Genomic DNA, 26,415 nt, shown 5'->3' on the forward strand with positions numbered 1-26,415 from the left:
TTAACTAAAATATAAGTAATTTGTCATTTGAACATATAAAAATACACGTGAAAAAGTAACGAACGCAACAAATATATGTACTATTACAGGCCTAGGAATACTTACAAAATATACAGCTTTCCCTATCTTTAAATATTTTTTTTTGTTATAGTGTGATAATGTTTTTTTGTAAATGAAAAATTATTTTTGTAACATTAGTAACGTAATGAGAGCTTAACAAGCTGCACCTGCAGACGCAAATTGAGATTGATGTAGTACGTATTGCGATATGAAATCATGAACGTTTGTATCGCGGTTTTGATCTCGGTTTCACACATGTTACACCCTTAATTTATACCCAGTGCTTACCACAGAATTAGTGGTAGTGGCTGACGGGGGTGTCGGTTTTCTGATTTCATCAGAATAGCATACGGATAGTGCAAATGTATTGCTACATCTATCGGTCAGTCAAACTTAATCAAAATAATATCCATCCATCCATTTTCTAAACCGCTTATCCTACTGGGTCGCGGGGGGTCCGGAGCCTATCCCGGAAGCAATGGGCACGAGGCAGGGAATAACCCAGGATGGGGGGGCCAGCCCATTGCAGATCAAAATAACATACCTACATATTTTAAAGAGGGAAATGTATGCTAATAGAACAAAAATCCCGAGGTTTTTAACAGCGATAACAATCTGATAAGGAAATGTGTGGCATCAGATAAGCAGATCTATAGCATGGAACGGAGCTGAGAGTCCTCATTATTCCTGTAGCTGCCCGAAATTGTCTTTGTTTGGAATATTAAAGAGTATGAACAAAAACGGACTATGCAAGAAAATAAAAGAACGTGTATGACAGATAGATAGCTGGAGTATTTTTGGAACAGTGAGTTTAATTTATGTACTAGCTTACATTCGAGAAACAGCATAGATGCTACATATACACAGTTATAACTATACCCACACATAAAAACGGGAAAGTATAATCGGTTACTCTCCGTCGAATATTCTTGCAACATGCGCAAATTTAAAGAAGAAACTGTTTTTTAGATATATGATCAAAACAAAAAACGGTTTATTTTTCGTACATTAAGGTTCCTGAAATTAAAAAAGTATAAATATGTCAATGTGTGTATATTCGCTCATAATAGTGGAATGTTTTTTTCACAGCAACCCAAGTATTGACCGCGCTGGCGCGCACTTATAGTGTGCGCGTTCATGTGACATAGGAAATTATGGTGCGCACCGTACAATATGGCTCTCCCGACAGCCACTGTGATAATTCGAACCGTGGACTCAAGTAATGAAACACTTTGTCCGCCTGTGGTCTTGTTACATCTGACGCCTTTGATAAGTATATAATAGGCTATTTTATCTTTTTGGAAGACTAGCTGATAGAATAAATTGGTTTATGGCATTTCCCCATATTGAAAGATATGCTCTGTCCTGTTTTGGTCTAAAAAAAAAAAAATGAAAATTTGGAGTCTGTGGTGGGGTTCCGCATTTCTTCCGATTGAAAGTGAAAACCCTACAAGAAATTATAGAAAGTCAGGTAGGCAACCTCTATAGTAACATGACGCAAAGGGTTTATGATCTTAATGTTTTTTAGCAACCACCAGCAACATGCGTATATTCGCGTCATACAACTTTTGAAGTTGCGTCACAGCCACACCCCATGGGAGTCCACCGCCCGCCCGACTCAGCCCACCGCCTGCAGACCACGCCCCTCACCCGGGGATAGCCCGAATGGTGCTGTTTTACCTTTAGAGTCGCGACTCCGGCTGCCATCAGCCGCGTAATTCCCGTTGCGAGTGTAAGTAATAAATGACTGACTTTTTGTTATATCCGCATATTTTCTTTTGCCATAAGTTATGTTGCATTTTTGTTGTACACTACATAGCTTGTATATCCTCAAGTACATCTGGGGAACATAACTTTGATTAAGTGTTGTCTCGGGATTTTAAAACCATCAGTGAAGGTGTAGTTTGTAAAAGTTGTCTGGGTTATGACCTGCAGTCGTAAAACTTGTTAATATTAATAATGGCAAAGCCCCGTTGTGTTTTCCCAGCTCGTGTAAGGGGACCAGGGACTGGTGTTTCTTGATTGTCCTCAGCGAGAGTCTGCAGAGCTGAAAGCTTCAGAGAGCGCAGGCTATTCTCCCAGTGGTGCTGCCCTGCCAGCTTTGTTCTTTGGAACACTTTTGAATCTGGCGTCGACATGAACTGGGCATTCCTCCAGGGCCTCCTGAGTGGGGTCAACAAGTATTCAACGGCGTTCGGTCGCATGTGGCTGTCTGTCGTATTCCTCTTTCGCCTGATGGTGTTCGTGGTGGCGGCGGAGAAGGTGTGGGGCGACGAGCAGAAGGATTTCAGCTGCAACACGATTCAGCCCGGCTGCCACAATGTCTGCTACGATTTCTATTTCCCCGTGTCGCATGTGCGCCTGTGGGCGCTGCAGCTCATCTTCGTCACCTGTCCCTCGCTGCTGGTGGTGATGCACGTGGCATACCGTGAGGACCGTGAGCGAAAGTACCGTGCCAAGCATGGCGAGGGCTGCGGTCGCCTCTACAGTGACACGGGCAAGAAGCGCGGAGGCCTCTGGTGGACCTACATCCTGACGCTGATCTTCAAGATGCTCGTGGACTCGGTCTTCGTCTTCTTGCTATACTACCTGTATGAGGGATACACCTTCCCTGCCCTCATCAAGTGCAAGGAAGACCCCTGCCCCAACGTGGTGGACTGTTTCATTGCTCGGCCTACCGAGAAGCGCATCTTCACCATCTTCATGGTGGTCACTAGCCTGGTGTGTGTGTTCCTGTCCCTGCTGGAAATCTTCTACCTTGTGGGAAAACGCTGCTGTGAGTGTGTGCTCTCACCTCAACATTCTCGGCAGCTCTTGGTGACGACCACACTGGTCAACAGCAAAGAGGGGTAGGCCCGTCCATCGGCTGGCCGATTTGGTGCTCGCCTGCACTGCAGCCTGTTTTGACTCTGGCCTCAGGCAGGGAGGGCTCAAGGCTGCGTGAACAAGCAGAGGCACAATGCGTTGGCAGGTGGGCATAAGCATCACAGCCTGACTGCTGTTATCAGGGTGCTGAACTCCCTCTCAACTTCCTTGAGAATTTGGAAAGCAGGGCTACATAACCTGTAACATTTCATTCGTGCTCATAAGAAGCCCTGCATATTTTCAGCCGAAAAAGCAAACGGATTTACAGTGAGGAGAGTGAGTATGAAACTGGATTGAAAAGAGTTTTGATAAGATTCCAGTTAATGGGTACATTTCAAGAAGTCTCCAGCATTGCACCACTGCCAGTGTGGCGTTCTGAGCGTCTGGTGTGCTTTGGTTTGGAAATACTGAGGATTTAGAAAGCAGTGTTTGTGCTGAATGTTTTGGGCAGGGGTATGCGTGTTCATTCCACTGTATTCGGGGTCACTTTTCAGAGGGGTTTATTTCAGGGTTTGGGTACTGGAGCCCTTCACATATCATTTTGTGACTTTTATGATTGTTTCACGGACTTGTTGAACATCAAGATCAACATCTAATACTTCATAAACTCTGTCTTTACCCCATGTCATTGTTAAATGTGACCAGACTTGTGTAACAGCTAAGGAATCACATGTATATTTCTATGCAAAAGTCTTAAGCAGTCAAAAGTAGCATTGGCATTTTAGTTAGTTTGTTTGTTAGTGCACATTTGCTCAGAACAAAAATCACATTTTAGCATTAGGACATATGAAAAAAAGAGTAACACAATAAATACTTGTAAAAATGTTTTCTGTTCTCCAAAAGTTACTGATATCTAGTTGGACAGCTATACAATCACCCCTCCAGTTCCCAAACCTCTCCTCAGGGGCACCTCAGCCATTTCATGTGTTTGTTAAATTTCACCACCAGCTCACTTAATAAGTTAAAAAGTCAGTGAGATACTGATTAGCTTTACCAAGTCTCCTAGTGGTCAAGTCAAAAAATACTCGGGTGTATTGGATGGTTGCTGCAAATACTGGGGTGATGTTAGCAGAGGTTTCAAAATGGCTAAGCTAACACACTTTGACAGGTATAATAGCAGAGTTTTACACGAACATAAAGATCATTTCAACATAATTATCTTTGGCTGCCTAAGACTTTTGCACAGTACTGTACATTTTTTCTGTTTATAAAATGTATATGATTTTTGTATAAACTGTATATCACTAGGTAATGAACTGTCTTTTTGCTACAAGTTTCAGTACACAATGCCAGTTCTGTTAACGAGGGTGAAACAATTGGCCATTTCAGCTTTCTTTATCTTGGGGTAAGTTGCAGTTGTGAATTCCTGTTGATCAGTGCTGTCAAAATGCATTTACTGTGGTGCTTATATCTGTCCTGTTTACAAACACAAAATAAAGCAATGAATAAAAACATGAGATTCATTCATTTTCATTTAATTCTGTGCCATTCATTTTGTTCTTTGTAGAGGTAGAGAGAGGCTCTGTGTGACTCATGTGTTTGCTCCTTTTCTGTGTTGCTGTCTTTGTCTTCATGGAAACTGCAGGGCTTCTAAAATGTTGCTGGTAGAACATTGTCCATCACAGATGATGTTTTCTGTTTGATATCTCAAATCTGTGATTTTACATTCCTGTCTCCCCAGTCATTGCTGCTCTGGGTTTTCTCTGTACTGTAACAGTGCTGATACAGTCTGCGTAGCGTGGTCATCGGTATGTCAGCTGTGCCCATTGGGTGTCCCCCCTCAGCCTGCCAGTGAAAAGGCTCCTGACACCTGTGCCCATTGGGTGTCCCCCCCTCAGCCTGCCAGTGAAAAGGCTCCTGACACCTGTGCCCATTGGGTGTCCCCCCCTCAGCCTGCCAGTGAAAAGGCTCCTGACACCTGTGCCCATTGGGTGTCCCCCCCTCAGCCTGCCAGTGAAAAGGCTCCTGACACCTGTGCCCTTCAGGTCTGTCTTCCTGCTGACATTCTTGATTTTTTATGATTGCTTATCCAGTTTAGGCCTCTCGTGAAAAAAACAAGCACACACTGTAGGCTATTAAGTGACACCAATTTACTGACATATTCTTGGACTGCAGGAATACCCAGGAAAACAGCCCGATTTCCCAAATGTGTCCTCCGTGCCTTTGGTGGGTGCTGAAGAAGAACAGGTGCAGGTCATGCTGCATGATGGTTAGGGTTCGTCCGGCACTGCTGAGTCAGTTGAGGGAGAGGTGTAGGGTTTGACCAGTACTGCTGAGCAGGCTGAGGAGGAAGGTTGGGCTACAGTTTCATGCTGTAAGAGATGACAGGTATGCAGTATTGGGACATGCTCCCACTCCAGCGGAATGTGAGGCTGGTTTCGGCATGCTCACAAGGTACCCTCTCACAGAGGGATTTGACTTTTATATTTCTTGTTTAGCATGTATAACAGCTCTGGGCAGGAGGCCTCAGGAATGTGCACCCCCCGGCATTAGAGTAAACAGCCTCAAAGCCAAGACAGAGCTGAAAGGACCGGCTTTGCAGGGACCCGCCTGAGGGTGGATGAACCCAGCTTTCCCTTTTGCGAGAGGACATGCTCAGAGGCAGCAGACAGTGCTGGAAACGACGGTGCCACCGTCACAGAGCCCTTGTGTCCCTCCTGCGCCTGTAACAGCGCAGTGCCGCGGTCATCTCTCTTGTGAAGCTGAACACCTTGTTTCATGTACAGCAGGAGATTTGAAAGATGTGAGGTAGGCAGAGCTGCAACTGCTCCTCACAGACATGTCGAGAACCGCAGGGAGGACGGCACGCAACGACCTGCCGAAACATGTCCTGCACGCAACAGCGGGTGACACACCCAGCCAGCCTGCAGGAAGTCCTTTACTGCTCTGGCTTTGTTAAGGGTTTCGCTTGAATAGGCTGGCCTTAAACTAGGCAACCTGTGTACAATCTGAGCCATGCATTCATTCCCTTTGAGTAGAATGTTTTGCAGGATTAGTGCTGCGTTTGAAGGGTTTGCTCCACCTTCGGTTTATGACTATGAAGGGTGTGTCTCAGAAGGAGCCGCATTCACAAGGAAGCTGAGGCAGTAAGGAGAACAAAAGCCGCTTCACCTTGTGCTGCCTTTATAAAGAAATCTTTGTGTTTGTCAGAAAATGAATATTCTTTTTGGCTTAAAAATACCCTCCCCCCTGCCCATGCCCCTCCTTCCTTGCACAAAAACCCAACAATCAAGTGTGAGGATCTTTGGCAGCCAAAGGTTTTCATGGTGGGTGTGGCCGGGTTGCATGGGCGATCTCGGGGGAAGCTGCATGCATGGAAGGGGAGTGGGAAGAGGCCTTGTTTGCTACACAGAAGTAAAATACCTTCAGAGATCAAAAGAGAATCTTCTATTATGAACATGACCCTGCAAGGTCTATTCCAGCTTCAAAATATGCTTTATGCTGCTTTAAAACACTGATGTTCTGCTTCAGCCCCTCTTGCTTCTGTCGCTTGTCTTACCCAGCAATCCTCTTGTAGAGACCTGTTCTGGTATTTGTCCAGCTGCAGGCGGAAGCAAAGGTTCCTAGCTAGAAGTTGTTGAGAAGGAACATGGTCTCCCAGCCAGAGATGTCGACACATCAGGCACGCAGGTGGGGGGAAGGTCCAACATGTACGCAAAGGCATGTAAAGACGTGCGCCACGCCCACCAGCCTCTCTCCTCTCAAAATCCAGCCCACAGATTGCTTGTAATCCACAGTAGGGCTGCCTCACCTGCCTGGTCCACAGGTACAGCAAGAAACTCCGGAAAGTGGAGGAAGACAGAACACTGACAAACTTTACTGGCACATTTAAGTAAGTTGTGTTTTCAACGTGTCTTTGTTTTTATATATTTAGTGAGTTTTCTGTTTAAGTAGCATTGTCATTTTTTATTTGTAGAAGAGAGAAAATGTAGGCTGGACAGTGACAATGTGGCAGTGAGTCACTGAAACTGGGAAACGTGTACGTGGTGGATACTGGTCAGAGACTGGCTGTGTCTTATGTGTTTGGGCAGGACATGCTGTTGTGTCTTTGGGACAGGTGGATATTCATTTAACAATGACTGGAAAATGTGTGGAAATCCTAGGAAGAATAAGATATTTTCCACTACAGGCAGAAACTACACGCATCACCAGGCCACTGACCCTTAAATGTAATCATTACATCAGGTGACAAGGCAGCAGCAATCTATCAGTATATATGTACAGTGTACAGAGAAAATGTTTTTGAGTCCTTTGGAATTATGTGGATTTCTGCATGAATGACCTTGATAAGTTATAATAAAGACAGTCTTATTTAATAAATACACACAAAGTTAAGTTAACCAGTGGTTTAAAGAATAACAGTCATTCATTGGACAATGAGTATGAACCCTCATGTTTAGTAAGTAATGGGACCTCCTTCATTGGCAAAAACACAAACACCGTCTGCAGTGGCTGATCAGACCTCCTTCATTGGCAAAAACCACAGACAAACACCGTCTGCAGTGGCTGATCAGACCTCCTTCATTGGCAATAACCACAGCCAAACACCGTCTGCAGTGGCTGATCAGACCTCCTTCATTGGCACTAACCACAGCCAAACACCGTCTGCAGTGGCTGATCAGACCTCCTTCATTGGCAATAACCACAGCCAAACACCGTCTGCAGTGGCTGATCAGACCTTCTTCATTGGCAGTAGCCACAGCCAAACACCGTCTGCAGTGGCTGATCAGACCTCCTTCATTGGCAATAACCACAGCCAAACACCGTCTGTAGTGGCTGATCAGACCTCCTTCATTGGCAATAACCACAGCCAAACACCGTCTGCAGTGGCTGATCAGACCTCCTTCATTGGCAATAACCACAGCCAAACACCGTCTGCAGTGGCTGATCAGACCTCCTTCATTGGCAATAACCACAGCCAAACACCGTCTGCAGTGGCTGATCAGACCTTCATTGGCAATAACCACAGCCTAACACCATCTGCAGTGGCTGATCAGACCTCCTTCATTGGCAATAACCACAGCCAAACACAGTCTGCAGTGGCTGATCAGACCTCCTTTATTGGCAATAACCACAGCCAAACACCGTCTGCAGTGGCTGATCAGACCTTCATTGGCAGTAACCACAGCCAAACACCGTCTGCAGTGGCTGATCAGACCTCCTTCATTGGCAGTAGCCACAGCCATACACCATCTGCAGTGGCTGATCAGACATTCATTGGCAATAACCACAGCCAAACACCGTCTGCAGTGGCTGATCAGACCTCCTTCATTGGCAATAACCACAGCCAAACACCGTCTGCAGTGGCTGATCAGACCTCCTTCATTGGCAATAACCACAGCCAAACACCGTCTGCAGTGGCTGATCAGACCTCCTTCATTGGCAATAACCACAGCCAAACACCGTCTGCAGTGGCTGATCAGACCTTCATTGGCAATAACCACAGCCAAACACCGTCTGCAGTGGCTGATCAGACCTCCTTCATTGGCAGTAACCACAGCCAAACACCGTCTGCAGTGGCTGATCAGACCTCCTTCATTGGCAGTAACCACAGCCAAACACCGTCTGCAGTGGCTAATCAGACCTCCTTCATTGGCAATAACTGCAGCCAAACATCGTCTGCAGTGGCTGATCGGACCTCCTTCATTGGCAATAACCACAGACAAACAGTGTCTGCAGTGGCTGATCAGACCTCCTTCATTGGCAATAACCACAGCCAAACACCATCTGCAGTGGCTGATCAGACATTCATTGGCAATAACCACAGCCTAACACCATCTGCAGTGGCTGATCAGACCTCCTTTATTGGCAATAACCACAGCCAAACACCGTCTGCAGTGGCTGATCAGACCTCCTTCATTGGCAATAACCACAGCCAAACATCGTCTGCAGTGGCTGATTGGATCTCCTTCATTGGCAATAACCAGAGCCAAACACCGTCTGCAGTAGCTGATCAGACCTCCTTCATTGGCAATAACCACAGCCAGTGTTTGCAGTGTCTGATCAGATCTCCTTCATTGGCAATAACCACAGCCAAACATTTTGCCAATCCCTCTACACAAAGTGCTTTGGTTCCTGTATATTTCTGGGATGTCTTGCTTGAAGGGCCTGTTTCAGATCAGCCAGAGTGATTCAGTGGGACTGAGTTCAGTTGTTCTCACATAGGGAATTTATTCTGTTTGAACTACACTCTTGTCCACTTCTCTGCTGTTTTTGGGATCATTGCATAACCCGACTTTTTCTCAGTTCTGGAACCCAGACAGGCTGTCTGACATTCTGCTGTGGAATATCCTGAAGCAGCTTTCATTGGTTCCTCACCTATTGCAGCTCCCAGGCCCTAAGCCAGCACAGCAGCCCCACACTGTGACCCTCCCGTCACCAGGCTTCACACTGGGCACAAGCCTTTGCTGTTGCTATGCTGTTTGCTGTTTTGTTTTCTTCAAACACAACACAGGGTGTATTTGCCAAAATGTTCAACTTTTATGTCATCTGTCCACAGAAAATTGCCCCAGTAGTGAACTATTCAGGGTGTCTTTAGCAATTGTTTTCTTTTGCGCAGTGGTTTCTGACGTGGTGACCTAATGGGCACTTTTGTAGTTCTTTTGTAGTTAATTTTCTTACGGAAAACAAAAAAACAAACATTGTGCAAATTAAACCTGTAGATCCTTAGCGGTCACTCTAAGTTCGTCATCACTTGTTTCCTTGGGTCCTTACACTTATCATTGTATGGCGTCATTCCTAGAGAGTGGTAATGGGGCCCAGTATTGTCCATTTCTGCACTGTCAGAAAAAAAGGTTCTGTACAGTCCTGGAACTGTTTTGTTCCCCTAGGTACCTCTGTAGAAGGCAATAATGTAATAACGGGCAATAACATAATATTTCCAATGTAATACTTTTTACTGAACCAATAACAAAATAATTTTTCGCGATAATAGTTAAGATAAAAGTTATGACATTATTGGGAAGTAGTTACATTATTACATCACATTAAGAACAATCCCCACTGGTGCCAAAATGATCCCCAAGGTGTGTGTGTGTGTGTGTGTGTCTATATATACACACACACACACACACACACACAGACGCTCCTCTACTTACGAATGAGACACGTTCTGAATGGCCGTTCATAATGTGAAATGTACGTAAGTCGTTATTCAACATCTTTTTAAGGGTATACGCAAGTACAAAGAACTAGGATGCTGGGAGTTCGCACGCTACACTGCTGCGCGGCGGGAGTAGCGGCCAGAAGTCGTACTAGGTGGAATTGGCGTGTAGGAAAAAAAGTTGATGTTGCGGACAGGAAACATGAACATAATTTGGACATGCAATCCTCTACGTTCATATATCTGAAAGTTTGTAAGTAGAGGAGCCACTGTGTATGCCTAAATATATATATATATATATATATATATATATATATATATATATATATATATATGCCTAAACACAACACACAGTACAAAACGATGTATAGGAATACGCAGAAAAATGGTGGGCATTTGTACATGAAAGGTGTCCATGTCTTCATGTCTTTGTTTGTGCATTTGATGTGTGGTGAGACACAGCAGGTGCAGTAGGTTATACTGCTGGAGGGTTGTGGTTTGTCTGGCACTGTGCATAGTGCTAACAAGGCTGTGATAAAGGAAGGGATGTAAACATGAGAAGGGTTGTTTATGTCATGTACGTAGTCATGCATAGTTATGTAAGGAGTCATTGGTGTTTTTGAATGCTGTCTGGGCATGTGCTATGGCTGGGAGTGAGGGCGATCACAGCAAGTGGAGGCAGTGCAGTGCCTTGCAGCAGGGCCAGTAGCGGCATGGTGAATAAGAGAGGAGGCCATGGGGGGACAGGGTGCCACTGTAAATGTAAAGGAGGAGCATATGGGGGGACAGAGTGCCGCTGTAAATGTAAAGGAGGAGCCCATGGGGGGACAGGGTGCCGCTGTAAATGTAAAGGAGGAGCATATGGGAGGACAGGGTGCCACTGTAAATGTAAAGGAGGAGTATATGGGGGGACAGGGTGCCACTGTAAATGTAAAGGAGGAGCCCATGGGGGGACAGGGTGCCGCTGTAAATGTAAAGGAGGAGCATATGGGAGGACAGGGTGCCACTGTAAATGTAAAGGAGGAGCCCATGGGGGGAAAGGGTACCGCTGTAAATGTAAAGGAGGAGCATATGGGGGGACAGGGTGCCACTGTAAATGTAAAGGAGGAGCCCATGGGGGGACAGGGTGCCACTGTAAATGTAAAGGAGGAGCATATGGGGGGACAGTGTGCCACTGTAAATATAAAGGAGGAGCATATGGGGGGACAGGGTGCCGCTGTAAATGTAAAGGAGGAGCCCATGGGGGGACAGGGTGCCACTGTAAATGTAAAGGAGGAGCCCATGGGGGGACAGGGTGCCACTGTAAATGTAAAGGAGGAGCCCATGGGGGGACAGGGTGCCACTGTAAATGTAAAGGAGGAGCCCATGGGGGGACAGGGTGCCACTGTAAATGTAAAGGAGGAGCCCATGGGGGGACAGGGTGCCGCATATAACCTACAATGAGGCACTCATGCAACTCGTGTTCCTGTACCTGCCCAATGTGACCCATGCTCCTACACCTACTACATGTGATCTGTACTGCTCAGCTAATCTGCCCTCTGCGGTTGTTCCCACAGGGTCCTTGGCTAGAAGATAGAAAGAGGAGGCAGCATACATCCATATTCTGCAGCTTGCCATGGACTGGAAGACCTTCCAGGCACTGCTCAGCGGAGTCAATAAGTACTCCACAGCATTTGGCCGCATCTGGCTGTCAGTGGTGTTTGTGTTCCGGGTGCTTGTGTATGTGGTGGCGGCTGAGCGCGTTTGGGGTGATGAGCAGAAGGACTTTGACTGCAACACGCGGCAGCCTGGCTGCCCCAACGTCTGCTATGACCAGTTTTTCCCCATTTCCCACGTGCGCCTTTGGGCACTGCAGCTCATCTTCGTCACCTGCCCCTCGCTGCTGGTGGTGATGCATGTAGCATACCGCGAGGAGCGCGAGCGAAAGTACCGTGTCAAGTACGGCAAGGAGGCCAAACTCTATGAGAATACTGGCAAGAAGCATGGTGGTTTGTGGTGGACATACCTGCTCAGCTTGTTCTTCAAGACAGGAATTGAAATTGCCTTTCTGTACCTGCTACACTTCATCTACGACAGCTTCTACTTGCCAAGACTGGTCAAATGCAACTCCAAGCCCTGCCCCAACCAGGTGGACTGCTACATTGGGCGCCCCACTGAGAAGAAGGTCTTTACATACTTTATGGTGGGGGCTTCAGCCTTCTGCATTGTGCTCAACATCTGTGAGATCATGTACTTGATCTTCAAGCGCATTGCACGTGTCGCCCGCCAGGTGAAGAGACAGACTCGCATTACGGTATCGCATCATAACGACTGCAAAAACAATGCATGCTGCAACTGTCACCTGCCCATGAACCTACTCGAGATCAAGCCCAGCCTCCGCATCAAGGAGGACATGAGAGCCTCCGCTCCCAATCTGTCCTGGACTCCCTAGGAGCTTCAGCAACCTTCACCACTTGGAGGACTATCAGTATCACAGCGATGGCCTGACTGACCTGCGAGCAGCACAACCACATGGCAGGGAGTTGTGAGGGCTGGACTATCATGGGGCAGCAGGCGGGGTGGGCTGCACGGTGCAGTGGCCATCCGCTCTGAAAAGTACACCATTTTAGGGACTTTTAATTAAAAATAACCTACAATCGAATGGAGTTCATTGGTTATTTAATATTTGTCATAATGAATTCATCCATCAATGTATGCATTATCCATAACGTTTAGACAACTGCTAATTTGAGTGTGTGCACTTGCATCCCTCTGTGGGGTCGGAAACGCTGTCTGCGCTGGAAAGACATCATTCTCTGGGGAATTTCCATGTGATTCTGACATGGACACCTTTCAAGAACTGTAGTATTGTACAAAAGCATCTTTTTAAGATTTATTTTTTTTTTTACATTAAACTTCACTATCGTTATTACTTTGCTGTCAGTTTGTTTTAAAAAATTGAGTTGGGAAATGATTCTGCTGTTTCATATGAGCACTAAAATCCATCAACTACAAAAGGTGACAGAAAGAAAAGTCTCTCTGGCACGGAGACTTGTAATGATCTCAGAAACTCCAGGGCACAAGGTACGGGACACTCTGGGTGGGACAGCAGTCTACTGTACGGCAGGCACTCACCCAAGCACATGCTGAGGGCAACTCAGAGGCACATCCATCTAAACCACATGGCTTTGGACGACCAGAGAAAGCTGGAGAACCCAGAGCCCACATGCACATGGGGAGTACTAAAGGTACTAAAGCAGTTTAATGTCAATGTTTCAAAAGGGATGTGTGATGCTCCCTCCAGGGGGAAGACAGCCTGAGTGCCTAAGTGGCTCTGCCAGTCCTGAACTCCCCAGGTGTGCTGCCTCTGAGAAGACACGGAGGAGGTGTCCACAGCAAAAGCAGAACAGGTAGCACAAACAGCAAAAACTCCTGCCCCTCCCTGAACACGCCACCTTGATGCACTCCTGCTACTGGAACTCTTACGCAAGGTGCACTGTGACACGCACACTGTAACGGAGGCGTGGAGGGGCTTACTCACTGCCTGATGATCGGCTGCGTCAAGGACAAGGCTGACTGGCCAACCCTGAAGCCACAGAAGACATGTCACATATCAGATAATACAGGAGTTTGAAGTTGCAGATTTATCTCCTTGGGGGGTGGTTCATATATGAGCAATGTGTTCCAATTTGTTTTCACAATAGACAAGGAAATTTAAGGTATTTGGCAGTCGTGCGTCGACAAGCCCTAAAGTAGAGTAAATAGCTGAGAACAAAGTGTGAACAGTCAAGAGGCAGCATGCTGGGACAGACCCTGGAGCTTAAGGACGCTGCCGTCCTGGGCGGCTTAGCTAGTACAATGGGGATCTTTTTGAAGAAGATATCAGAGACAAAAAACCAATACCTCTAACTCTCATTACTTCACGGCTAACTTTAAACTGGGCCTCGATATATTGTACACCTCTGCATGGAAAATGTCACAGTCAGAGACTCAGCTAGTGAGGATAGATACATCTCACAGAAAACTCAGCAACACATTCAGAAGGTTTCCAATGAAACAAATTCCCTAAGTCACATGTTTGTAAATATATATATATGTTTTAAATGTTATAATTGTAACTGAACTCTGACTCTTTGCATAAACTTGTAATTGTCAATAAAAGCCTTTGATACTTATGAAGTGCTTGTAACTATACTATACCATAGAAACATCTAACAAAACGATGTACAAACACTAAATCGACAAACTACTGGATGTGAAAAAAAATTCTTGTGTCATTCTGAACTTTTGGCCACATCTGTATATCCGCAGATAAGGTACGTCAGTATCAGTTGCTCAAAACAAAACACAATCACCATATTTTACTATAACATAGTTTTTTCCCCAAAAATTCTCAAGTTCATGAGAATGACCCATATTTTATTACACGTTTAATGGTTTAACTTAAACTTGTGAAGCAGAGATTATTCATTTCCAACAAAGATACTACTTGCAAGTTGCAAGCCTGTGTGTGTATATATCGTGAAGCACACAGTTTCGGTTACGTCAAAATGGGTTAGTGAAGGGGTCACCAACCTTTCTGAAACTGAGAGCTACTTCACAGGTACTGAACCATACGAAGGGCAACCAGTTTGATACCCTCTTCTTAAATCATGTATAATACACATGTTTTAAATGCTTTTTTAGATATTGTCATTTTCTAATCTATATAAATGCAAATGTGATTAAAGAAGAACAGCAACAGGATAAAACTAAATTTTATACGTTGCTCACTGGAGAGTTGTGCTATTTTTAGAACAGGTCCGCGGGCGACTCCTGTGGTCCTTGGGGGCAACATGTTGGTGAGCCCTGGGTTAGAGGAAAAGGGTTGTACATCTCTTTTGACTTTTATTTTGGCACAGCACCCAAGACAGTGAGGAACTTGGGGAAAATCAGTAGGAGTGGCTTCTGGGGGGGGAGTTTTGGCGTTTTTTGGCGCGCCCCCTCCAAGTTCGAGGCTGTTCTTTTTTGGATGGGATGTTACTTCGGCTATTAAGGTTGTGGTAATCTGAATGTGGAGCCCTCCTTCTTTTCTGGAAAATGTATCTTCAGTCTCCTGAACCCTCACGCCTTACATATTTATTATAAATGTGTGTTTTCCCGATGTCTTAAGGTAGTATTTAGAATGTGTGTATATACAGGGATTGACCTAACTGCTACGCAAGTACGCATTCACCTTTAAAAGCGATATGTGCGGCAATCGATTGTTGTAACAGCGCGAATGCGTACTTGCGCCGATATGACAAGAAATTATCGTAGATTTTATCCTTTACATGCTCGTTCGTACTTCATTTGCGGTATAGAGGTTAGGATGCACGGTAATTTCTTGCCATATCGGCGCAAATGCACATAAAATACGTATTTGCGCTGTTACATAAATCGATTGCTGCACGTATCGCTTTTAAAGGCGAATGCGTACTTGCGTAGCAGTTATGTCAATCCCTGTGTATATGCTACCATAAGAAGTCAGGAAAAAAAGAAACCAAATGTGTAGTTAGGTTATTCCTCAACAACTATGTACACAGATAAGTAGCTCTAATACGGCTCCTGTAGTAACTGCACCTGTAGCTACTAGGCTACTGCAATAAGAGTCACAAGAACGGTACAGTATCAGTACGTGGATATGATTTAAATAACAAAAGAAACTGAATAACAATGTCAAGTACTACTTTGAAACCCCCGGGTGACTTATCTGATGTGATTTGAGCACTAACAGTTTTAAATGTTGACCCAGTTGAATAAAATGAGCAGTGCTCCCTTAAGAAGGAGAAACTCGAGGCGGGGCGTCCTGGTCGAAACGTCGGATCCGGGCAGGTACAACGGGGTGGGGCATCTCTGTGTGGCGGCCGCAGAGCTGACAGGCGTGGGCCATGAGTAAAAAGTTCGTTTCATTAAGTTCTCCTTTTTAGTGACCTGAGCAAGACCACAATCAATATGCCGAACTTGGGTAAGTAAAGTTTTTTTTTCGCAATAAATGCGCTGTATGTAATGGATTAAAGGGGCTGGTATCCGGACGCTAAGGCTGGCTGTTATTCTGGGTGGAGCAGGAAGCGGTGATTCGCCGACAGGTGGCGCGGTGCGTCGGCCGGACTGGCTAAGTATGGCTGTCCGTAATCATGTTTCTTGGGCACAAACGCAGGGCTCCTCCTTTCTTTTGGAAAATAATTAGCTTACATTCCCAACGATCAGGCAGATTACAGGAAAGGCAGATGATATTGTTCAGAAATAAAACTGTAGGACCTATTGCAGGTTCAGGGTCTAATCAGATTTGAATTTAATTTCTTTAATTTGGGATCTAGAGCGACCTGTTTCCTCAGGGTTTCATTGTGTGAAACCCAGGGTGGAATGTTTTGAATCTGGGGGAAAGTTCCTCGAAATATGAAGGCAGACAAGCTGTAGGCTGTCACAGGCCGATCCGAGTGTCAGTAGACAGGCAGGCCGATCCGAGTGTCACAGGCCGATCCGAGTGTCAGTAGACAGGCAGGCCGATCTGAGTGTCACAGGCCGATCCGAGTGTCAGTAGACGGGCAGGCCGATCCGAGTGTCAGTAGACGGGCAGGCCGATCCGAGTGTCAGTAGACGGGCAGGCCGATCCGAGTGTCAGTAGACGGGCAGGCCTATCCGAGTGTCAGTAGACGGGCAGGCCGATCCGAGTGTCAGTAGACGGGCAGGCCGATCCGAGTGTCACAGGCCGATCCGAGTGTCAGTAGACGGGCAGGCCGATCCGAGTGTCACAGGCCGATCCGAGTGTCAGTAGATGGGCCGATCTGAATGTCACATACCTAACCTTAACCCTAACCCACTCTATCAATGCCTTTCTCACATGGCTGCAGATAATTGGCGTGACAGTCTGGAAGACTCGAGAGCCCTCATGAAGACAGGGCTAGGCCTGGTGCTGGTGGGGCACATGAACTTCCTGCTGGCGGCGCTTTTGCACGGTGCGGTGCTGCGGCACGTGAGTCTGCATGAGCAGGCTCGGGTCACGGAATACGCGGTGGCCAATGTCGTGGTCATCATTGCCGGCTTACTGGTGAGCCCTGGTGGCAGGGGGCAGTGGAATGTTTGGTGGAGGGTAGGCGCTTTCACACCAGAGTTCTGGAACCTGGTCCCTGGTTATGAGTTCCTAAGCTGTCTCGACCTGGATCTTTTGTAGCTTCTGGCCACTTTCGTGTATCGTTTTCACACTGCACAATAGGAACTGGGACCTTTACAAAATGTTCATAGGTTAAACTTCACACATAATTTCATGCAAAACTACACCACCACCTGAAAAAATGGAGGATGCACTAGTTGTTTTGTTAGCCATTTGTTAGTTCCTGGGCCAATAATAAGCTGTGGCATGTTTCACTGCTGGAACTGGCAATAGGAAAGGTATATCGCTTGTCAGTTGAATTTTACATTGCAGAAATATGGAAACATAAACAAAAAATGTATTAATTGATGCATTAAATGTAATTGAGATACAAAAATAATCCCACCTGCTCAATTTTTTTTCTCTGCTGCTTATCTCTCTCTTCCCTGCAATTCCACATAAATATTGTCAGTGTTTGTGACCAACCAGTCAGCAAGTTATCGCTGTCATGACACTGTGTTTGAAGGAAAAGTGCTCAGCCTGGAGTATGGATGGTAAAGGTTTCCAGAACTGCCTCCAAGAGACTATAATCGGGCTGACTTTCTGCAGCATGAACATGTTCTAGGAAAATGTTCTGGTTCCTGCAATGTGACAACGCCCCTTGGTTTAGGGTTGTTTTTGGTGTAGACCTCTTTCTTTCTACTGCAGGGTAATCTCAATTCATCAGCATTCAATTTTAGACAACTTGGCAACAATTTTAGACAATTGTATGCTTCCAACTTTGAGGCAACAGGCTGGGGACTGTGCCACTGTGCACAGAGTGAGGTCTAAAATCTAGTGGAGGGCCTTCCCAGAAAAGTGGAAGCTGTTAGAGCAGCAAAAGGGGGACCTACTTCATATTAGTATCCATGGTTGTGGAATGGAATGTTCAGCACGCACATTATGGTGTGAGGTAGGGTGTGAGGACCATGTGCCAAGCATTAAGCATGTTCTCAGCCTCCTTCGTCAAATGTAGTCTTGGGGAAACAGTCCAATAGTCTTCTTCATGACTCCTATGTTGGTATAAAGTAAAACTTTTTGCACTTAACATTTTTCTTTAGTTAACTGTAGGGTTGTGGGGATCTTCTTGTGTTTTATTTCCAACCATTTCAGCAGCAGGTTTCCAGGGAAAGTTCTCACCTGCTTTCTGTTTGCTCTGCTGTCCCGCTACACCCCTCTTCCCACATGTGCTGTGCAGGCTGTCATCGCTGGGATTCTGGCCATTGTCATGTCCAAAAAGAAGAAGAGCGGGCTGTGGGTGAGTGTGGCAAGGCGTGGGTTGTGTGAACCAGCATGTGTGCCTGCCCCCAGCAGCAAACTTCCCTAGATATCTTCTGGTCTGAGTAAAGTCTGGGTGTGTGCTCCCCCTACAGATGAGCATCCTGCTGCTCGTCAGCTTGCTGGCCGGACTCTTGGCGATTGCGTCCATGGTGGGCTTCATTGTCAGCCTGGTGACCGCCATCCAGAACAAAGGGCTGAAGCTCTTTACACACTGCTCATCTCTGGACACCATTAGCTACTACAGCATCACCACAGAGTGCCCCTTTGACCCAACACGTGTCTATGTGAGTCTAATGCTGCAAACAGACAGCACAGAAAGATACTGATCCAGGAACAGTGTTTGACTGTATCCTTCATCTTACTCATTTGCCATAAGCTTAGCCTTGAAGCCAGGGAATCATCTTCTGAGCAGCTTTAACCTGCAACACGGATGTGCAGCACTGGCACGCGCACTGGCACGCGCACTGGCACGCGCACTGGCACGCGCACTGGCACGCGCACTGGCACGCGCACTGGCACGCGCACTGGCACTCACACCCACACTCGCGCTGTGTCCCCTCCCAGGGTACCACTGTGGCTCTCTGGCTGTTTCTCATCTTGATATGCGTGGTGGAGATTCTCTTCTCCTTCCGCTGCTGTGCAGCCTCTGCCTGCATCCTGTCCTTGTCCCCTCCATGTGGGAGGAAGAAGAGGAGGAGGAGGGTTGGCAAAAAACAGGTGAGTGAAGGAGGCTTCTCTCATGCTGTCAGTGCTGGACCAATAGGAGAACTTTTTTTTGTGGAATAGGGAAATACTGCTAGATGGAGTTACTACAAGCTAGACAGCAGATGATAATAAATGTAACATCATGTATACAAGCTGTTACCACCATTAGCAGGTAGCTAATGCCAAGGGCGCTGAAAGACCCCCTGCTCGTATGGGCAGACGATTTGTTCAGCGACTCCTTAGCGGCTGACTTTTCCTTATCGACCTTCATCCCTGCATAACTGTCCTTTTCGATCCCTTTCCTGACCATGTTCTTCTTTAGGTGACTGTGCAGCTCCCACAGGAAATGACATCACTGTCTCAGGACAGGCCATCTACACAGGAGGAGGACTCTGAGGCGCAGGAGTATGACCTGCTCAAGGCGGATTCTACTCTTCTCCAGCTCTGAAGCAGGAACACCTACCTTTGAACTCTGACACTTGGAAGATTCGGGTGGGGCAGGTGTCTCGGGTTGCCTGCCACTCAGGATATTCGATGCTTCCTGCTTCTCTCTCTTTCCTCATTTTAGCATCAATGCTGCTATGAAAGGTGACAAAAGCCAAGAAGCCGCAGAACCTGATGTTTCTCCTGGTTGGTGAAGGTGGGGTGATGGTGCAGCTCACAGTCACCGACACGGATGTGCCTGCACACGGACATCGCACATACACACTGCGTGACTGTTCTGTGAATCTTTAAAAAGGCAAATGAGGTAATGCAGCAACAAATTCATTCATTCATTATTCATTAACTGTCACAGTCCTCAGTTAAAACCTCATCGATTCGCCTTCACACCCACATTCATACAAAAGTCCGACTTTGATGAAGTTTCCTGTAGAAGTTCTTAGTGTGAGTTGTATGGCAAGTTAGTGATTCCTCTGTTATGCAGCCACTTACCTTTTTGATTACTTGAGTACCTTGAAGAGGCATCGAACTTTCCAGAAAATAGCGAAGCAGACACAGCTACACACAGGTGCTATACTGGTTTCACATAAGTAAGTATGCAAAGAAGCACGCTTGCAATTTGGTGAAGCATTAGTACATCAACAACTTTAACTTGCCTCTTATTTTGTAATGAGATGGTGGATCAATGCATCAATGACCTACAAATATAAAATGTTAAAGAAGTGGAGTGTGCTATGCAGGCTTTATACACTTTGTAATGAGTGGCTTTGCATAACTTTTCCATTTTTCCACCCCTATTAAATTCTCCACAACCAATTTAATTTTTTCACTTTTCAAAAACATTCTTTTTTTTAATCTAATTTTAACCATAACTACATACTGCTGTTTCACTGGCACTGAAAAATATCTCTTCAGTAATAAATAAAAAAATTTAATTTAGAAAATCTTTCAGTAAGTGTCACTTGCTTATTTATAAACTTTTGTAAAGGCATCGCTTACATTTGTTAGCTTTTACTAGCGTTAGCTTTTACTAGCTTCATAACAGTCCATAAATGAGCATTTCTGTTATCTAGTCAACAATGCAACAATAATACTTGCAGAAGTAACACCTATGGCTAACAAAGATTGATGTATATCACATAACCAGCTGCTGTTAAATATTTGCCCATGTTTGCTTCCTCTTATGCATAATTTATGTATTTGCAAAACTTTTCCAAGCTTGGAAAACCAAATTTTTACTTTTAATACCTGAACAGAGCTTGACTTTAAACACAACGCAAATTCATCATCATGTATAATTTGTACATTATAAGAAGGGCAGCACATGGCTCGGTGGGCTAAGCCAGTGTGCCTGTGATCAGGGTGGCGGGTTTGAACCCAGCTGCAGCACATCTTCAGGCCCTTGAGCACGACAGGTGGCAGCCCTTCACAGCCTGCTTACTCTTGCCTATAAAGAGCAACTTGGGGAAGGTGTAAAGAGAATTTCCCCACAGGGATCTACTACTATTATTTAATTTGTATATATCTTTGTATAAGGAATTGGGCTTTTTTTTTATTTATGATGGTATCCAGTTCATATTTTGTTTTAATGAGTTCTTTACAACGGTAATCTGATGGATTTTTGGCTATTGGCAGAGTAAGATTACTAACTCTTCTGTTCTTAATCTTATGCTTTTTTTCTCTGTGTGGGATATGAGATGATTGAACATATTCACGTACGTATTAATTTTTCATACCTGCTAGTCCTTCAGGGCCATATATTTCAAATCACAAGAATAAAAATAGCAGTAAAATTATACAAAACCTTTAATGCCACTTTCGGCTTATGGAATAATTAATAACAAATTCAATTTAATGTGGTACCATTAAAACGGTATTTATTGAATGCGCCTTTACTAATACCACATGCATTTTGCAGTCGATACTTTTTAAACACATGAACCGCAATGATTCGCATTTCAGATGTAAACGCGTATGTACAGTAATTAACCTGTTTAACAGATTCTGCTTGGTTTTATACATAGAATAATCTTTGTTAATAACTTTCCGATTAGGGTTAATTGGGTGGAGGTGCGAAGCCTTTCATCCAGCGCGCAAACCGGCTCCTTGCAAGATCAAATTGCCACCGGATCCACACAGACCTCGGTCTGTTTATGAAATTTAGTTTCTCACTAATACGCTAGAGTAATTGATCCAGATGAACTTTTTCACACTCTATGTATGTGTTACCTACTTAAGCTGGGCGTTTGCAGTGCGCAGCCCCGGTACTTCCGTGACCGACAGTGCGGGACGGAGACTCGGCCTCGGACCCAGTCTCTGGCCGGGCTTCAGGATTCCCTCCCCCGTCTCAAAACGCGTACCCCCAGGGCGCTTTGTGTTCCTGCCCGGCGTGCACATAACCTGTTCAAGCAGCGAGGTTGTAGTGAGCGTTAAGAAGCGCCTCTCCAGCGATACCAAGCGCCTGAGGCTCGGGCGCTCCTGCGTGAGTAACGGCGCCGACCGGCTCTCTGGTGACCTGCTTTTCCGCTACCCGGTAACGGCGTGCGATGTTGTGCGAGAGGTGAGTTGCAGGGTTTGTTGCTCAGTCATATTCACACACAGAACCGCGGCTTGTGGAAGGAAACTGTTCTTGTACTTTGCTAACAAAAGCTACCGTGTGGGCACCGCAGCTGGGACCGGCACATATTCTGTATCGATTCGTGCTGCGGTACTCTTCCCAGAAAGCTGGCGTCCTCCGTCACCGCCTAGAATGCCGTCTAAATCGGTGAGCTTTCTCACTAGTCCTGGTGTTTGATGTCTAATATGCATAGAAAATATGACGGTGAGCTAGACATCCCACCCGTACAGATACCATCATGTGCACCAGCTGGCGGTGAAACCGACCTGGCGAACAGCTACAAGCAAGGTGCTCAGAAATCAGCTGGGCGGCTATCAGATACAGCAAATGAATGGTAAATGGTTTTAAAATAAGATACCACTTGGATAGAAAATGGATCTTTTCTGGATTTGGGGTTATCTTAGGTCTTAATGGCGGTGTGCAGCTCAGTGCGTTAAGGATGCTGAACCTGTGATCAGAAGGTCTTCAGTTCAGTTTTTTCCCAGCTTCTCATATGTAGTGGGGACTTGTTTTAGTTAAATGGGTAGTGTGGATTTAATTGGCATAACTCTTTGTAAATGGTACCTTTCAGCTGAAATGTTCTGTTTAGATGCTGACCAGAGCTGTTTGACTTCCAGCTGATTGGACTGCACCCCGTACTTCCAGCACATACTTCCTTGGTCAGAAGGTCAATCTGCGGGCTTCTGCAGACTTCATACCTGCTGGGGGGAAGCTCTATGTTGATTACTGCTATGCTACAGCCTCTGAGGTCCCCTGGTCCACACCCAGTCATATGGTTGTGGGGAACTTTGGGTGCGTGTCTGTGTCTGCAGGAACATGTTAATGGGGCTGGGCATGCAGCATGTGAGCAGTTAAACAAGCTTCTCATTTTGCAAACTTCCAAAGGAATGGGCCGATTTAAGCTGCAGCTGTGAAACATTGACATTGCGGTTGTGGATGTTGTCGGTTTTGCACAGCGGTATAAGATTTGAGGCCCTTCTGTTTGTTACTTGGCTCCTACTCCAACTTTAGCTCTGGATTTGTTCGTGTCAGGATGAACTAAATCCTTCTGTCTTTATCAGTTGTATGGTAGAAACCACAGGGATCTTTGAAACCAGAAGTTGTGGGCGTGTCAGCTTTAGCTTCAGAGCTTTCCAGTTGAGTCATGGGCCTTCTGCCCAGGTAAGTCATGCTGTGTGAGTGCTCTGTTCTTCTGGGTGGAACTCCAGATTGGAGACCCCTACCTCATGATAGGACCTATTTGGCACCCCTAGGTATTTCTGCACTGCAGGCTGTTTGTTATGGCCGGGGATCCCAGTGCTACTGCCAAGTCCTGTTCCTACAATCAGCAGGAGGGGAGGTATGAGAGTCTGCCTTCAGTTAGGACTTGGCAGTTGCCTCTGATCCTCAAGCCCCTTATGACCCTGTAGGTGGCAAGATCTCACAGGTCCTGACTCTGTGTGCGACTGCTGTGACTCCAACTGTAACCCATCCAAGGGCAAGAACCAAATGTTTGAGGGTAAGGGCTTTTCTACTCATCTTTTCCACTATCAACATTACAAATACTGATGGTGCTGTGCAGGCTGGTTGCTTGATTAGTTTCCAATTCACTTTTCTCAGGATTCCATAGCAGTGGGTTGTTTGTGTTCAGCAAAAAATCCAGGTCCCTAGGCACTATTCCAGCATCGAACATGTCCTCTCGCCTCACAACATTGGACGTCACTGACAAGAGCAACACATCGAGTGACGATGACTTGGTGTGGCAGAATAACTATGAAGACAAAGGGAAAGAAAAGGTTGAGATTCTTCTGAACAAGGACCTAAACCCTGCGGAAGTGAGTCGGGAGAGGCAGGAGGCTAGCTTCTTGAGAGCATTGATGCCTCCTCAGAGGTTGGAAGGAAGTGTTGATGTGTCTTGTGGTCCAATATCATCCTCAGGGTTATTGGACAAGCTGGCACCTTCCTCAGTGAAGGGGGGGGTGGAGGATGACTATAGTAACTATGGCCTTGTGTCTGGGGTGGGAGAGGTCATGTTTCTTAGCGATTACTAGGGTCCACAGGGGTGTGGGGGGTAGAGCCATAGGGAGTGTTGGTGCTGAGGCTGGGTGACTGTCTACTCAGTTCTGATGGTAAAACAAACCCACCTCACATTTTCTTCATTTACCTACCAGCTTAGTAATAAAACTCATGTATATTTGTGGTTAATGCTGCATTGAAATCAACCTGTAAATTGGGGAATTTGAACTGGAGCGGCGCCTGAACTTGGAGGTATCAACATGACCCTGAGCTCCAAGTTCAAGATGGTTGTGCTCTTTAGCAACAGAAGTTAAAGCTGTAGTTTATTTCTTATTTTTACTGTCTATTAGCACTTGCATCTTATTTTCGGCTCATTAAATCAGTCGTACGCACACTAATGTCCAAACTCTATCTGTGGACGGGTTGCTGCGCAAAATACCATGTAAGGTGTTATCCACTAATATTGCTGAGAATAACTAGCACTTAACCAGGCTAGCTACTGGGGCCCATTTCATTAAACAGGATTTTTTGCTTAAGTAGACAACTTGGGATTTAAGGTAGTCTGGCCTAAATGTAAGTGAACAAAGAAAAGCCGTTTGAACTGGAATAAATTTAATCCGACAAGTTATTCAGGTAAGCAAGAAATCTTGCTTTTTGAAACGGGTCTCTGGTACTGCTAAATTGCTTTCCGACTTCTTGTACCACTTTCAGAGACTCCTATTGGAAGCATATCAACCGAGAGGGCAGCCTACATAGGAACGTAAAAAATTCACAAACGAGAGGAGGCCATTTGGCCCATCAAGATAATGTGGGGAGAACTTAACTAATAGCTCAGAGCTGTTAAAATCTTATCTGACTCTGATTTTGAAGGAACCCAGGGTTTTAGCCTGCACTGCACTAGCAGGAAGACGATTCCATACTCTAACTACACCCTGTGTAAAGAAGTGCTTCCTCAGATTCATTTTAAAATGTTCTCCTGCTAAATTCCACTTATGGCCACGAGTTATAGTATTTAAACTAATATAAAAGTAGCCATTTGGCTGAACAGCATCCAGACCTGTTAGAATTTTATATACCTGGATCATGTTCCCCCTTGGTCTCCTTTGCTTGAGGCTGAACAGATTCAGCTCAGCTAACCTCATAAGACATTCTTCTAAGACCAGGAATTGTTCTCATCGCCCTACGTTGCACCTTTTCCAAGGCAGCAATGTCCTTAAGGTATGGTGACCAAACCTGCACACAATATTCTAGGTGGGGGTCTTACCAAAGAATTGTATAATTGTAGCATCACCTCCCTTGATTTAAACTCCACACACCTAGCGATGTAACCCAACATCCTATTGGCCTTTTTTCATTGCTTCCCCACATTGGCCAGAGTGGGACATGGAAGCATCAACCTACTAAGAGTGACAGGCTAATTGTGGGGCTATTGTGTGTGAAGACAGCAGCAGTGGCTGGCCAGCTTAAGGATGGATCGAGTTAACACATACTGTATGTATGATATCACGATGGATCGAGTTTTTAATACATACTGTATGTCTGACATATCGGGATGGTTTTGCGTGTGCAGCAATTCTGTTTGCGATTTTGTTTTGCTCCCACAGTCTGAGCATGTGTGTCAGGTGCCCTGGTGCCTCTGGTTACCTCACTGCAGTAGCATGTCTACAGAACACATTAACCAAGGAAAAAAAAAAACAGAAAAAATACCTTGTAACAGTGTCAGTTTGGTGTGAAGCAGTAACAGAGAATGTATTTTGTTTTCCGTTAAGACTCTGAAGGAGCCGGAACGTGACTGATCTGCAGCCCGAAAGCTGGTTCTGAGAAGCAACCTGTTGCCAGGATCTAACCTGTGACAGCAGTTTGAGTCCAGGTAGTTCTACCATCACACACTCAGGGCGAGCACTCTTCTGCCAGCTTACAGTTTTTGGGGAAAAAAGACTAGGAAAGTTCTGCTTTGGACTGATAGAGTAGGTTGGCTGGATGGCTCTAATATGGTACAATGGGAAGTAAAACTGTAATCAAGTGCCGACATTTGCAGGCATTTTGAAGTAAATTTGGGCAAATAGCTACATGGATTTTCCTACAACCTGATCTTTCACTGCTCCATTCAGGCCTTTTCTAGAGAATTAGTCTGATGCTGCAATGTTACTGAAAACCCAGTATATCATATTTTACTTGACACTTTATGCAAGTCGCATAAGATCACCAACTAGTCAAGAT

At 45.6% G+C, this 26,415-nt stretch overlaps 5 protein-coding genes across 10 annotated transcripts; all 5 read left to right on the forward strand.

The window, feature by feature from the left end:
• Positions 1 to 1,694: 1,694 nt before the first annotated feature.
• On the forward strand, positions 1,695 to 4,379 carry gjb10 (gap junction protein beta 10). Its single transcript, XM_049004703.1, has 2 exons — positions 1,695 to 1,792; positions 2,048 to 4,379. The coding sequence occupies exon 2, from the start codon at positions 2,197 to 2,199 to the stop codon at positions 2,911 to 2,913; it is 717 nt and encodes a 238-aa protein (XP_048860660.1). The 5' UTR covers positions 1,695 to 1,792; positions 2,048 to 2,196; the 3' UTR covers positions 2,914 to 4,379.
• A 2,241-nt stretch (positions 4,380 to 6,620) lies between these two features.
• gjb3 (gap junction protein beta 3) lies at positions 6,621 to 14,181 on the forward strand. The gene is made up of 2 exons (XM_049004702.1): positions 6,621 to 6,757; positions 11,584 to 14,181. Exon 2 carries the CDS (start codon positions 11,643 to 11,645, stop codon positions 12,456 to 12,458), a length of 816 nt encoding a protein of 271 aa, XP_048860659.1. The 5' UTR covers positions 6,621 to 6,757; positions 11,584 to 11,642; the 3' UTR covers positions 12,459 to 14,181.
• On the forward strand, positions 6,764 to 11,577 carry LOC125727773 (putative uncharacterized protein DDB_G0290521). Of its 2 annotated transcripts, none has more exons than XM_049004692.1 (2): positions 6,764 to 8,401; positions 8,510 to 11,577. In XM_049004692.1, exons 1-2 carry the CDS (start codon positions 7,332 to 7,334, stop codon positions 9,054 to 9,056), a joined length of 1,617 nt encoding a protein of 538 aa, XP_048860649.1. In that variant the 5' UTR covers positions 6,764 to 7,331; the 3' UTR covers positions 9,057 to 11,577. The 2 variants fall into 2 exon arrangements, with proteins under 2 accessions (XP_048860649.1, XP_048860650.1); XM_049004693.1 differs by having other exon boundaries at positions 6,764 to 7,873; positions 8,189 to 11,577.
• An 842-nt stretch (positions 14,182 to 15,023) lies between the features above and the next one.
• LOC125727777 (transmembrane protein 54-like) lies at positions 15,024 to 20,527 on the forward strand. Of its 2 annotated transcripts, none has more exons than XM_049004701.1 (7): positions 15,024 to 15,042; positions 15,955 to 15,992; positions 16,879 to 17,075; positions 18,355 to 18,414; positions 18,530 to 18,721; positions 19,002 to 19,154; positions 19,465 to 20,527. In XM_049004701.1, the coding sequence occupies exons 2-7, from the start codon at positions 15,980 to 15,982 to the stop codon at positions 19,588 to 19,590; spliced, it is 741 nt and encodes a 246-aa protein (XP_048860658.1). In that variant the 5' UTR covers positions 15,024 to 15,042; positions 15,955 to 15,979; the 3' UTR covers positions 19,591 to 20,527. The 2 variants fall into 2 exon arrangements, with proteins under 2 accessions (XP_048860658.1, XP_048860657.1); XM_049004700.1 differs by lacking the exon at positions 15,024 to 15,042 and adding an exon at positions 15,049 to 15,859.
• Positions 20,528 to 20,650: 123 nt separating this feature from the next.
• On the forward strand, positions 20,651 to 26,272 carry si:ch211-67f13.7 (uncharacterized protein LOC565426 homolog). 4 transcript variants are annotated; one of them, XM_049004696.1, is made up of 9 exons: positions 20,651 to 22,143; positions 22,253 to 22,347; positions 22,431 to 22,534; positions 22,818 to 22,992; positions 23,262 to 23,361; positions 23,454 to 23,539; positions 23,610 to 23,698; positions 23,800 to 24,014; positions 25,965 to 26,272. In XM_049004696.1, exons 1-9 carry the CDS (start codon positions 21,781 to 21,783, stop codon positions 25,989 to 25,991), a joined length of 1,254 nt encoding a protein of 417 aa, XP_048860653.1. In that variant the 5' UTR covers positions 20,651 to 21,780; the 3' UTR covers positions 25,992 to 26,272. The 4 variants fall into 4 exon arrangements, with proteins under 4 accessions (XP_048860653.1, XP_048860652.1, XP_048860651.1 ...); XM_049004695.1 differs by lacking the exon at positions 25,965 to 26,272 and having other exon boundaries at positions 20,651 to 21,219; positions 21,822 to 22,143; positions 23,800 to 24,589; XM_049004694.1 differs by lacking the exon at positions 25,965 to 26,272 and having other exon boundaries at positions 23,800 to 24,589.
• The last annotated feature ends 143 nt before the right edge of the window (positions 26,273 to 26,415 follow it).

Source organism: Brienomyrus brachyistius, unplaced genomic scaffold (assembly GCF_023856365.1).
Source record: "Brienomyrus brachyistius isolate T26 unplaced genomic scaffold, BBRACH_0.4 scaffold118, whole genome shotgun sequence".
In the NCBI taxonomy this organism is placed as follows: Eukaryota; Metazoa; Chordata; class Actinopteri; order Osteoglossiformes; family Mormyridae; genus Brienomyrus; species Brienomyrus brachyistius.